Source organism: Chamaea fasciata, unplaced genomic scaffold (assembly GCF_029207755.1).
Source record: "Chamaea fasciata isolate MVZ Bird 193981 ecotype frontalis unplaced genomic scaffold, bChaFas1.0.hap1 SCAF_7, whole genome shotgun sequence".
NCBI classification, from domain to species: domain Eukaryota; kingdom Metazoa; phylum Chordata; class Aves; order Passeriformes; family Sylviidae; genus Chamaea; species Chamaea fasciata.
This window is the reverse complement of record NW_027094092.1, coordinates 30612782-30626331: the sequence shown is the minus strand read 5'-3', so window position 1 is coordinate 30626331 and position 13550 is coordinate 30612782. Positions and strand designations below refer to the sequence as shown.

The window sequence follows — 13550 nt, the reverse complement described above, 5'->3', positions numbered from 1 at the left end:
GAGTGTGTTTAAGGTTGGTGTGGTTTAACCCCAGCCAGCAGCCAAGCCCCACACGGCCACTCGCTCGCTCCCCCACCAAGGGATCAGGGAGAGAATCAGAAGGGTAAAAGCCAGAAAACCCCTGGACTGACAGACAGTTTAATAGGGAAAGCAAAACAAGGAATGAACTCAGTGCTTCCCATGGGCAGGCAGATGTTCAGGAGAGCATCTCCAGGAGAGCAGGGCCCCATCATCTGTAATGGTGAATGGGAAGACAAACACCATCACTCCAAATGTACTCCCTTCTTCCCCCAGCTTTACATACTGAGCATGATGTCACATGGTCTGGAATGTCCCTTTGGTCAGTTGGGGTCACCTGTCCTGACTGTGTCCCCTCCCAGCTTCCCATGTACCCCCAGCTTCCTCACCAGCATGGCCTTAGGAAAAAGGCAGAAAAGGCCTTGGCTCTGTACATTATCAAACAAGTTATATTTTTTTAAGTAGTCTATGCAGCAGTGGGGAAGGATGTTGCAAAATTCTTTCAACTTCAGTACAATAGTGTTTGATCCCTACATCTGTAGCTAATAGTCTTGTACCAGCTATTGCTTCCTTACTTACTTTTATCAGTGATTTAACTGCTCAGCAATAAGAAAAACATCTGTTATCAACCCTGTGTTCAGCAAAAATCCAAAACATAGTCCCATACCAGCCACTGTGAAGAAAGCTAACTCTACCCCAGACAAAACCAGCGCAAAGGTGCAAGTTCATCATACTTTTAATTTGTAGTATGTTTGTAAAATATACGTTATGTATTTTATTTCATTATGTTGTCTCAAACTAAAGGCCTAAGAAAAAACTGAGGATTTAAAAAAAAAACACACAAAAGACCCCAAACAAAAATAGTAATAAAAAACTCCTACAATCCTGCCTAAAGCATGATACTGTGGTAATGTAGAAAACATTCAGTGATGCTAGAAACAAATGTCCGAGTTTTCTTGTTTAGCATTATTGGCCTCAAGATATTTAGAGTACATGGTAAAACAGAACTATAATCTTATCCCCTTTTCAGTCCAAACCTGGATGTGCAACAAAAAAATCTCCCCAATTAATAGTTCTCAGAACCCAGGTAAAGAAGTGGATTTTACTCTCTGAGCTAAACAAACTTACTGTTTTCAGGCTTTGAATATGTAAAAGCAACTTTTCCAAAGTACAAAAGACAACATAATGCAAGGCTGCAACTACATTTGTAAACTGCTACCTTTGCAGGACCACTAGCTTGCTCTGAAAAAAGGTGGTGTAAGGCATGAGGTGTATTTTGGTTTGGCTTTCAAAAGCCATCCTCATTTAGCTGGAGGTGATTCACTGCATCCAGTCACAGGTTCTTACATTCCTTAGAAAATCATCTGACACCCAGAAACAGAGGGCAGTCTTCACTAGTTATGCAAGCATCCACATTGTTCTGTCTGCTTTAGCACCGTGCCAGTATTATCAAGTGTGTACCATTGCTTCAAGAGTGTCCCAGCCCCAGTCTCCTTACTCTCTTCTCATCAAGGATTACTGTGAAGTTTTTACAGAAAATTATACTAAACATTTGTTTAAATATGATGTAGTTTTACATCCTGTTAGAAGCAGCCTCTTTTGTTCTCATCTATGCAGTATGAAATCAGTGTTCCCAACATGTGTCACACAAGCAGTGTATTTTACTTTTGCCTATCTTCTGTTCCCAGGTGCAAACAAGACTTCAGACATTCATTTCTAGCCTGCAACAGAAAACAAGTGAGATTGAGATTTTAGCAGTAAGTATTTGGCAGAAACCTGAATTAATTCCAAATTCTTAATTGCAGTGGATGATGCCATTCATTTCTGGAAAAAACTACTGCCAATTGTCTCACTTCAGCGATATCCAAATGAATCAAACTTCTGGTTAAATAAGACCCCTGGTCTGGTTCTCTGATACTTGAAAAGTATCTCAAATTGTGTGTATTTGACAATTGCACGGAATAAAATTTAACAAGCATTTAGTTGTAAGCTCTTATGCTGTAATTACACCAACTAATGTGGTAAATGTAATAACTTGCTCCTGCTAGATTTGCACTTCCATTTAAGCCAACATAGCTTTGTTTGTATATAGCTTTTAGACTTCACTGACCATGTCATAAAGGACTTTAAAATGGTGTATGCTTTTCAGGAAACGTAACTGCCTATTTGCCTGCACTTATGTGCAAGTTTCCATAATGGAATCTGTCATGAATAGTTAAAAAGGTTTTAATCATTTTAAACTAAGTTCCCAGATTTAGCAGCATGAGTGCTTCTCTGGAAATCAAGAAGTCTGACTCCCTTCAGTATAGCTTATCTCTAGTTGGCAAACTGGTAACAGAGAGCTGTTAAGTATTGATTTCTTGGTATTTTTACAGGTTGATCTGCCCAAAGCAACTGTGATACACTTCTTATCATTAGAGGTAAGCAATTAAGTGTTGTTGTTAGAACTGTACCTGAACATGATCTATGATAAATCCTGTTCTAAATTAAGTGTAAAATTCACTCATTCTAGATTTGATTCAAGTTTGAATTAGGTTTAAAACTTAAACGGACTTTTTTACCCACAGAGGTTGACTGAGAAAAAACTTCTGTCAAATGTCCAGGTTACACAAGACAACATTAGGAAGTCCTAATCCTGAGCTCTGAGGCTTTTTCCCCAAGAATAGTTATCTAAAATTAAATCTTAACTGCTCTTTTTCAGAAACAATAAGCATTAAGAGCAGTTTCAACAAAGGTGTTCCTTGAAGCTCTTAATAAAGGAGAACCCAAAATGCAGAGGCGATTGTTTCAAGTACAGTAGCTGAAACATCCCTTAGTGAAGCCAAGATATAAAGGAGATGTGTATTATATCGACATCTTTAACAACTCAGGAACTGGTCAATGGTGCATGAAAGATGACACCACCAAAGAAAAAGCTTTCTTTTTTTCTCCAATGACAGCACTAGCTTAAGAGAGAGATGGATGCCTTTCTACCCACTAAAAAGCCCAAAGTCAAGAATGGCATCCTACTGGAAGTGCATTTAGTACTTTCCTACCTTTTATCTGCTGCTCTGAAGCAGTGCTTGTCTGGTAATCAAAACCCAGTGAAACATTTCAAAACATTTTCAAAATACTTAGCTCATCCAGTCTGGATCAGTCATGGAGGCAGTTTATCACCTTTTACTTAGAAAAATAATTGAATACTTAAGCACACTTGCATCATTCACTTTTGATCACCGTTACATCACAGTTACTGTATTCTGTCCAGTACTGCCAAGCTGAGACAGCCCTTTCCATTGCTTATGTCTTTCTAGCACTGAAATGTGTTAAGAAACTGATCACTAGATTAACATTTTTTTTCTTAAAAAAATTAAGTTGCACGTGTTGTTGACATTGATCACGTTTGAAAGCTGTTTAATTAAAGAGCATTGACATGACACAGTATTCAGAAGGCTGTATCCTACTGGGAGAAGGATTTCCTTCACAAAAGAATATAAGACTAGCATAGTTCCTTGTCAATTTTTTTTTCTTAGCTCGATGGAGATAGACAAGCCTTTGATGCAACTGTGAGACAATTGATGTCACGATGGCCCAAGCAGAGGTCTTCATATTTACAAGCAATTTGTGATGAAATTTACAGTCTCAAAATGGAAAAGAGGTAAATTTGTTAAGCTCTTATGGGTACATAAACTGCTTCAATTTTTTCTGTATTCAAACTAGAAGGTGCTCCTGTCTTCCACTTTCCCCTCACTCTGAGGCAGAAAGAAACTCAGGAAATGTGTTTAGTTCCTTCAAAACGATAGGACTGGTCACTAACCCTTGCTTACTAATAAAATGTAAATTCTTGGCCATGTAAATTCTTCATTTTTCTAAGTCTTTTCAAGACGCTCTAGAATGTATTGCCACTTAGATCTCACTTGCTGCTGTGTTAATAAAAATGAATAGCAGACCATTCTGTACAGTCAGGTATCCTGCTATACATAGTACATATACTTCTACATGTGTAAATATGCATATATAATATACATATCTGTACTGCTACATAAAAGCCCTCTTTTCTGATGAGAGGGACTCAGCGTGTTTTTTGTAACTCACTTAGCACATTTAATTCCTCCTGCTTTGAAATAATATGGTGGTAGTCAGGCACAAGTGGGAGAGTACCCAGTTTTGTGCAAACGTGATGGATGCTCTCCCAAGATGTACAGTAAAGCCCATTTCTGTTTTGTAAGTATAAAAAACGTTTATGTTCAACTCACAGTCTCCCTGTTGGATTCTGGCAAGGCTGATAGAGATTGTCTGGACACAACCAGCATGTCCAGTTTTAAACCTCAGATTGTCATATGTTGTATATACTGGCCCATTTGGAACCTGGGTATTTATGCCTAATTATGGGTTTTGTTTCACTTTAATTTTCTTTAAACCTCTGTTCCACTTGAAGGTACTACTTAACCTTTATATAAGACTAAAACTTTGGTTCCTTTTTCTTAGATGCACCAAAACTGCTCCAGGTTTGCTGTTTACTACAGCAGTTACATAGCAAGTGAATTTTTTTTTTTTCTTCATGGGGTTTGCAAGGCTATGAGCAACAGAACACAAATAACACTCCATACAATGTTGGATATGGATGTAATACAGTCCCTGACTATATTCCTATCCCATTTGGGGCCTGAGCACTACTTAGCCATAAGCCTTCAGATCACTGAAGTGAAAACTGAACAGGCAAGCTCAATGGAAAGAGGATGAGGGAAAAATTGCAGTCACAGCCAAACAAACTAAAACTGATTTTCTACTAAATCTTTGCTGATTTTCTTGTGATGATTTGTTACAGAATTGCAGCATTCAAACCTGCAGTTTCAAAATTTTAAAATTCTTTTTTCCTTCCCTCTGCAGGGTTCCTGCACTTATCCTGTACAGCTACCGAGATGAATACAAGGTTTTGTTTTAGTACTTACCACATCTTTTATGGGATGCTTCTACAAATGGACAACAGCCTTTTGTCAAAAGGAATTTCAAAAGGCTGTAATAATGCTAGACAGGCAACTAGTGCCTTTTTCTGTGTCCAGATTGCATTTCATGTATAATATTGTCCTGGCTCAGGCCAGGACAGGGTTAATATTTGCTGTAGCTAGGAGCAGGCGTGGCCAGGACCCAGAGATTGGTCTGTACACCTCACACCATTGCTGGGGGTCTTCCAGGTCCCTTCCAGGTCTGCAGAGCATGGCAGAGGGAGCAGTTGGGTCGTGTTGATTCTGTGGACTCATTCACCTTTCCTGTATCCTCTGCCACTAGTATTGTTGCTGTTACTGTTTTCTTATCCCATTGCTGTTTCCAGCAAATTCTTACCTCACCTGTGCTCTTTACCTTCTGTGCCTCCCAATTCTCTCCAGCCACCTGCAGGGGGGTGGGGGTAATGAGTGGGCACATGGATTCAACTGGAGCACTAGAGAATGACATTCCTAAACCATGACAAATACAAAACTAAATGCTTTCAAAATGTGGAAGTAATTTTTTTATGGGCAATTAAGGAGCAAGTCTGACTTTAGCCATAGATAGATAGGTATTATCATGTAGTTCTTGCTCCATGTGCTACACAAATCAGCTGTACAGATGTAAAACTACTTTTTTTTTAATGGTTTCAGAATGCCTTTTATGCAACAGTAGTACTGCAACAAGAAATGTGAGTTCTAGCATTATGAAAAATCTAATTATCTTTAACAAATTGATTAAAACATTTTTGAGGAGTTTTTATGTAATAAAAACTTGCTGAGCCTTATTGCAAGCCTTTTGTGTGTCATTTTTGGTTGGGTTTTTTAACCTGTTTTAAAATATGGTAGAGTTCAGCCTGAGAGTTGATACAAGCCTGTGCTTGTCCTGTCTGTATTTTTGCATTTAAATCAAGCAGCAGCTTCAGTGAGATGACGACCTGATAAAACACTTGTTTCAGACCTGCAGAACCTGAATCAAAGACTCTTTAAAGAGAGAACAGTAACCTGCATGTGCTTGAGGCATAACCAAAGTTTTAAACTAACTTTCTTTACCCAAGTTGTCAGATTAAGTTTGAAGTTAAAGTCATAGTAATGATGGAAGTATTATAATTACGTTCTTAAAGCTAAACTGTAACACAACCCCATCAGGAAGAATGAAGCTGAGAAACTATGATTAACAGCAGTAGCAGCCATAGTTAACTATATATTATATTTCACATCAAAACACTGCATAAATATGCAGAAATGTTAAGGAGTTCTGGAGATACACTGGTGTTTACCCTCCCTCCCCACTTGATACCAGTTGTTTAAATAACTTACACCTCTTTCTTTCTCTAACTTAAATGATGGCCAGCTGCAAGCTCATTACATTAATAAATACCTACTTTTTCCACCTTTTCTTCTAGTAAAGAAAGCAAAGTTAAAACATGTAGAGGTAACTTGCAAGAGAAACCAAAAAAACTTCTGAGAACTATGAAGGTTCTAACAGCAATTCCCAAAGCAGCAGTATCAGACAATCCTAAAGGCATAGGTGACTGTGCCATTCCCAGCAATTCACCAAGAAAGTCACATCAGTCATTACACCCAATCCATTTCTCATTATGTTTAATAGGAGCAATTACATATTTACTTTTTACATCTGCTCATATGAAGGAAAGAAAATTCAGATCCCTAAATATACTGAAGGATGATGTTTTTTTAAAAACAAAAGAAAAGTTTAGGTGACATGAGCATTTTTAAGCCACGTCTGAAGGGAAGATGATGTAGAGTCCTACCCTCCCCCCACTCTGAGCCCAGGTCAGAAGAGCTGGAGGCTGTGAGTGAAGAGTGAAGGCTCTGCAAGAACTCGAGCACTGTGCTGGCTGCCTTGGGGACATCTGCACTGCATCATGTAGACATGGCTCTCAGATTAAGACAGAAACAGGAAAGCAGCTGTTCCTGATAATATGTTGGCACCTGCTTTCCCTAGAACTACTGAGGCTCATCTATAAACCTGGGCATTTGTCACTGAGGCTCCTGCTCCAGAGTCTTGTTTTGCTTCTAGCACCGGTGCATTTCTCTTCACCCTAGCTACCCCCCAGACAGGTTTTACACCACAGAGTATAAACAGCAGCAGTGTAAGTACAAACCAGCTGAGTGTAAAGATGTTTCAGTATAATGTTCTACATACTCCTGCCACACCACAACCCAAAGAAAGCACCTCTGCTCTCAGTTTAAACAAAAGTGTTGATCACATCCCAGTATCCTGCTGGAAGGAAAGCCAAGGACAAGTGGTAACTCAAAAAGAAATGGACTTTGCTTTGAGCAAGGGTCAAGTCTATTATAGTGATGGTAGCACACTGTCCCATCACTGTGTTGCTTTACTCTTCTTGGCCTTGCTTTTCTTGTCTTTCTTCTTCAAGCCATCCATGTTAGCTCTTAGCAAATTTGAGTATGCCTGAAAGAACAATTAGAACCATTTAAAATAACCCCAAATACTTAAGTGACAATATGCAAGAAGTAACATTTGATGTATTACTAACAGCCAATTATCTGCCTTTTCCCAGAGAATCATGCTCTTATACCCTGCACCAGGAAAATACTGTTTCTAAACCAATGTACAAGGTTAGACAAAACAGTTATTTTTTTTTAAAGAGATTAAAATAAATGGGTAGTCTAAGTTAGTTTCTGCGGCAGTTCAGCTCAGAATCAACCTGTTCACATCTGTCCAGTGCTTCCAACAGACCTCTTCTACTACTAACAGAAAATAAGGATAAAAGGCATCCAAAACTTACCATCTGGAATTTATTTACTTCCTTTGAGCTCACCTACAAAAGTAATACTGGAGGTTAACCATGAAAACTCTGCATTCTATTACAGATTCAAGTCTCAGTACATGTTTACCCACCAGTTACCATCTGGTCTTTTTTAGCAGCAGTTGGATCAGCTTACCACATTCAGTGGTCAATGTGCTATACTGATATGTCATAGGACTTCACTGATTGAGAAAACTGAAAACACTCCTTAATTAACAAAACCCTCTACAGGCCGTTCATCCTTAAGTCACATGTTTACAAATGGGAAGAATGTGAAAAAGCATTCAAAGAAAGGTTTGATTCACTTGTGGGGCCATAAAAATGCTGCAGCTCAGATTCTCAGCTATTTCTTGAGATAACAATTTTCCTTGTGTCATATCACAGAGCAGAGCTAAAGTCAGCTAAAGCCTTTTCCAATCCCCCATTCAAAGTAAACACACGTCAGGTTTTCAACTTTCAGTTTACATTTTCTCAAGTTTCACTTAAAATATGGAGCATTAAATCAAGAACACACAGAGTCACTAATCTTTCTAACTTCAAAGTTGTCACTTACCACTGTGCTAATTTTCTTCTTTCCATCAGTTGCTCTTAGGAGACACTTATTGTCTGCTGGTTCAAAACTTTCTACATGGCCCTTGCGTGGAACTGGTTTTGTTCGGCCATCATCTGTATTGAAAAAGAGTTTTTATTTCATTAAAATCAACAGACGTCTTCTGATGTGAGATGTTAAAAACTGCTCATGAGCAGATCTGTAAAACACCTTGGAATTTCAGGCCAACTGAACTAACACTGCTGCCAAATGCCTCTTACTCTAGCACCCCAGAAGGATCTATTCTGTAAACTGTATCTGCCAGAAAAAATAAAGTAAATCCTCCCCCCAACGTGCTGTATGCCTTGCCTGCTCAGGCAGCAGCATGCTTTAAATGCTCATCCCTGCTGCCTCCTGCCTCGATACACGGCCTCTTCAGTAGTGTCAGCTAGCCGGGAACCAGAGGAACACGAACACACAAAACCAACATCAGAACTCTCCTTTTACAGAAAACTAACCATTTTCACTTACTGTTTAACAATCAGAAAATCCCAGTATTTCCTGCAGTTTGAAATTCAGGCTTACTCAAAAATTATTAATACTAATAGTACTAGTACTAATTCTCAGTCCTATAATTAATAGCTGTGGGACTAACAGTAATAGTGGTACCACCAGTGCTCCATAGGGTTTGTGCCAATGACCACTCTTGTCTTCAGACACCCTGGATTACAACTGCATCGCTTAAAATACCTGGTGACAAAGGTCAGATTTATAGGAACACCTCTTTAATCCAGTAACAGACTCAAAACTTACATTTCTTCAGCGTTATGAAAACGCTGCCGGAAGTCCTACACTTCTGGAAGAGCCTGGTAAGCTCAGTCAGGAACTGCAAGAGAAAGAGACGCGTCCGTGGCTGGGAGCCATCACCCGAGCCCCGAGCTCTTCTCCCCGGCCGGGCGCCGGCTCTGTCCCACTCGCGGGAGGCAGCACCGCGGAAAGGCGAACACGGCTCAAGCTGCAGGACACGAAGTCCCAGCCGGGGGAGGACCGGCCCGCGGTTCTGACTCCGAACACGAGCTGTGAGCCCCCCGGACCTCCCGCGGCCCCGGCGCTTCTCCTGCGCCGAGACAGAGCCCCCCGGAACCGCGACGCCCGCTCCCCTCCCCCCCAGCGGCTCCCACGCCGCCGGGCCGGCGCGGGGCCGGCGTCGCCGCGGGGCTTTTCGGGGCCTTCCTCCCTCCCTCTCTCCATCTCTCCCTCCCTCGCTGGCTCCCTCCACGGCGGCACACGGGGCTCGCCTCATCCCGCGGCCCCGCACCTGCTCGCTCTCCAGCAGCACCATCCTGCTCCGCTCCGGAAGCGCCGCCTGCGCACGCGCAGGGGCAGCGCCACGTCGGCGCCCCGGGCTGGGCGGGCTCCGTTCCAGAGGCCCCGCCCGCTCCTGGGCCGGGCCCTGCGCGATTCCAGAGGCCCCGCCCGCCCCCGAGCCCGGCCCGGCGCGATGCCAGCGGCCCCGCCCGCACCCGGGGCCTGGGAGCCGCGTTCCGTAGTCCACGTGCCGCCGTGTCCGTGCCCCGGCACCGGCAGTCGCTCGCAGGCTTCACCTGGGATCAGCCCGTTGCCCCCGGTGAAGCCGGCCGTGAAGGGCGGGACTTGAGACTAAACGAAGCAGACCCCTGGATTTGTGCAGAAACAGAAGGGAAAGCTGCGCCTGGCAGGGCTGGGAGAGCTCCTCGCACCCCTGACACTTGAAGCTCCTCAGGGGTGGATTCTGTAAACGGGTGTTTTCTGTCAGGCCCGTGACAGTCGGTGCAGAAGCACACAAAAGTAGCACGTGGCCTAGTGCCTTTTCGTGCTTATCACTAGGAAAATAGATCTAGTTTTCCTCCACGGACCTAACAAAAGTGGAAGAGAATGCCTTACAGATTAGAAGGAAAAACTGCTCTCAGGCTGATAGGTGCTTGAGTCCCTACCTGAGGAATTCATACTGTTCATTTCTGGGCTCTGGTCTACGTTCTAGACAGAACTGAAATACCGTCCGGTATTGTCCTTCTCAAGGTGGGGGTGTTGTTTCGTATATGAAACAACACGTGATAATGAGAAAGTCACTCCAAAAGTCTTTTTTAGAGTCCACAATTACTCGCGGTCCTTTTGCAGGTTCAGCGGGAGGCAGTAGAGGGTGCTGTGATTGCGCACACAGAAATGAAGCTGCCGAAAGAACAAGGAAACAAATACCCAAGAAGCAGGTCATTGCAACACGGCCATGGTTGATGAAAACCTACCAGGTTATTAAGGTAACTCCATTATGTTAGAGTCAAGGAAAGTGTAGAGATCCAGCACTACTTTTCCCACATCGTGGATGATATCATCCTCCTGATGCTTTTGCACTTGTATTATTTGCAGTTGAGGAGGAAAGACTTCAGTGAAATAAATTCCATTGTTTTTCATGGCATTAAAAAATCTCATTTAAAAGGAGGAATATGTGTTCTTGAAGCTTCCTGAAAACAGGCATTCTAAGGGGACTCCATCAGTGCTGTGGTTGGAAGTACTGATAGGCCAAAGCCCTGTGGAGGTGTAGTAAGTGATGGTCCCTGCCCCTCCCAGCTTGCAGTCAGTGGGCACAACAAGGAAAGATGTGTGGATGCATGGAGTCATTGCTGACACGTACTTCCTCTAACCCTGCCTGGTTGCTGGAGAAGTCTCAACATACTCCTGACTACGAGAGGTTGTTTAGTCAGAAATCGGAGTAGGGTTGTGTTTTCAAGAGAGCCCTGACCATGGACAGTGTAAGAGTGTTGCAGGTTTTTACAGGCAACTTGTGAAAGAAGAGCAGAAATGGTAAAACTAAAACAATTGCAACATCCTCCCCCTTGGAAATGCTCACAGGCACTGGAAGGCAGAAGTACATTTCCACTCATGCTTGCCAAAAGAGATGGGTGGTCTTGTGGCTGAAGCACACGGACTACAACTCTCACCTGAATTCTGACTGTTGACTTCACCGGAGAAGTCTTGTGTTGCCATGAACTGCTCTCCTAACTTCTCTGTGCCACAGCTCTTCATTATAAAGGTGGAGAAACATTATATGTAGTTATTCTCCTACACCTTTGACACAACAAAAAGCATCAGTGCCTGTGGGAAAGAGACCACAGAGTTTTCTTTCCCTTAATCTCCCCACTCTGTTCGGCACGACCTCTATTGCTGAGGTGTGCCTTCAGGACACCTCGGCTGTAGTGGTGCCCATCTTGATGTAGCTGAGGTGTCAATAGCAGTGTAGGTGCCACATCAGAGTCTGTACAAAGATACACGGCATCCACGTCTCCAGGCAGATTCCTTGCAGGAATCTGTGACACTAAAGCTCTGGTTCTGCTGTATGCTAAAAGAAGGGACAAAGAGGAAACTGCTGTGAAGAACTCCAGAGAGCTGCATGAAGTTTATGTTTTTCAAATCTGTTGTTTTACCAGCAATTTTTTTGGAAATATATTTGTCTCACTGCTAATAAAAGAAGTGGCTCCACTGAACTGCTGAATTTCTTTCCACAAGAAAGAAGGAGTTTTTTGGGTTTTTTCTTCATCTGTGCATGTGTGTTAGCTTATCTTCCCAATCTTGAAGTTGTTTTTCAAGCCAGAATGTCACAATTTAATTGGGGGAGAAGCCTTAATCACAACTTGCAAACAAGGTGAAAATGGAACATTTTTAACGATTCCTTTCCAAAAAATAGATGGAACAGGGGAATGCTGACATTGCTTTACTTTTGCCAAAGGCTGCCAACACTCCAAGGGAATAAGCTGTTCAGCTGGCGAAAAAGTGCTGAACAAACACTGAAGGAGCTAAAGGGATACTCCCAATCATGATATACTCACTTTTCACTCTATCTCCTGCCTCAGTCTGATGTCTTTCCCCTCACCCCACGCCCTCACAAAAAAAAAAAAAAAAAAAAAAAAAAAAAAGGGAAAAATAGAAAAAAAAAAAAAAAGGAGGAAAAAAAAGAAAGGAAAAAAAGAAAAGGCAGGTTGGATTAAAACAGTAGCAAGAGGAATTGGTGGATCCTGAGAGTTGGCAGGGGTATTAGTATTTTGTAACCTGATCTGTCATGTGACCAGGGCCAGGCAATAAAAATAAGTCTCCTACCAGCCCTCCTGTTTGCTCAACTTTATTATATGGTGTCAGTGGAGAACTACTTTTTTTTTTTTCTTTTTCTTTTTTTCTTTTTTTTTTTTTTTTTTGGCAAAAATTTAGCAAATGAAGCCACCTGAATCATTAAATCCTGAAGGAAATCTGGCAGAGAACTGGAGGAGGCTGTTGCTGCGCTTCCAAGTTTTCCTGGAAGCAAGCATGTACTGAAGAGAAAAGGAGAAGGTGAAATTGTCTCTCCTAAACGTGGTAGGAGGGGCAGGAAGCAGAAAAACAAAACTATTAGGAGTAAATTAAATTCTTGATCAACCTTAGTAGAGGTTGGCAAAGATCTATTCCAATTAGCCAGCAAAGATTATTACTCGTTATGGACTAGCACACACACATATTCAGCTGCTGCACACTACAGTGAGCAGAAGTGTAATAACATGCTGTAAATTACTGTTCGAACACCACAGTGCTCAAGATGAGTTAATAACAGATAATGGCCCACAATTCACAAGTGGATCATTCTGGTAATTCTCTTTGATCTGTAAGTTCAAGAATACCACGTCAAAGTATAGCTATGCACAGGAAAAAGAGTCAGTGTAAGAGCAAAAGCCTAGTAACAGTCTCTCCCCCTTTACAAGTCTATCAGCACCGTAAAAACAGAGATGCACACCTCGCTGCCTTAGTGGCCTCACCAGATCTGAGATTAATAGGCAAAGGAAAAGCCTTCTAGAGCCAACATTTAACAGAGGCTGGTTGGGCAGAAAGACTATTAACCCTGGAATAGCTACCAAAACATCCCTAGGCCCTGTGCCAGGGGAGTAAAGAAGAAAAGTTTTAACAAGAGGAAGAAACAGTTATTCTTTTTTTCTGGTGTTAGGTGGATTTCCAACAAAGCAATCAGTTGGTTACATTTGTACAGGTGAATGTCAGTCCTGAGACCAGGTCTTAACCTTCTTTGTAAGTGGCCCTTGTGAAAAGAAATAAAGGACATGCAAGGGGACAATGATCAGAGACCTGTTGATCAAGATAGATAGAAGCACAAAGCAGTGTTATTCTCCTCATCAGCTGGTAACCCTGAAAAAGAGAAAGATTCTGAATACCTTATAGATTCCAACAGAGAAC

At 42.0% G+C, this 13550-nt stretch overlaps 2 protein-coding genes across 2 annotated transcripts in view; one reads left to right on the top strand and one right to left on the bottom strand.

The window, feature by feature from the left end:
• The window catches only part of EIF2AK4 (eukaryotic translation initiation factor 2 alpha kinase 4), a 38417-nt gene extending 32647 nt beyond the window's left edge, over positions 1–5770 (top strand). Inside the window, exons 36-39 of the mRNA XM_066188299.1 lie at positions 1707–1775; positions 2394–2438; positions 3531–3655; positions 4888–5770. Of these exons, the coding sequence (XP_066044396.1) occupies positions 1707–1775; positions 2394–2438; positions 3531–3655; positions 4888–4942 (294 nt within the window). The 3' untranslated portion in view covers positions 4943–5770. The remainder of the gene's footprint in view (positions 1–1706; positions 1776–2393; positions 2439–3530; positions 3656–4887) is intronic.
• An 800-nt stretch (positions 5771–6570) lies between these two features.
• SRP14 (signal recognition particle 14) lies at positions 6571–9724 on the bottom strand. The gene is made up of 5 exons (XM_066188300.1): positions 9625–9724; positions 9120–9192; positions 8331–8443; positions 7757–7789; positions 6571–7419 (listed from the first exon to the last, which is right to left on the bottom strand). Exons 1-5 carry the CDS (start codon positions 9646–9648, stop codon positions 7330–7332), a joined length of 333 nt encoding a protein of 110 aa, XP_066044397.1. The 5' UTR covers positions 9649–9724; the 3' UTR covers positions 6571–7329.
• Between the last annotated feature and the right edge of the window lie 3826 nt (positions 9725–13550).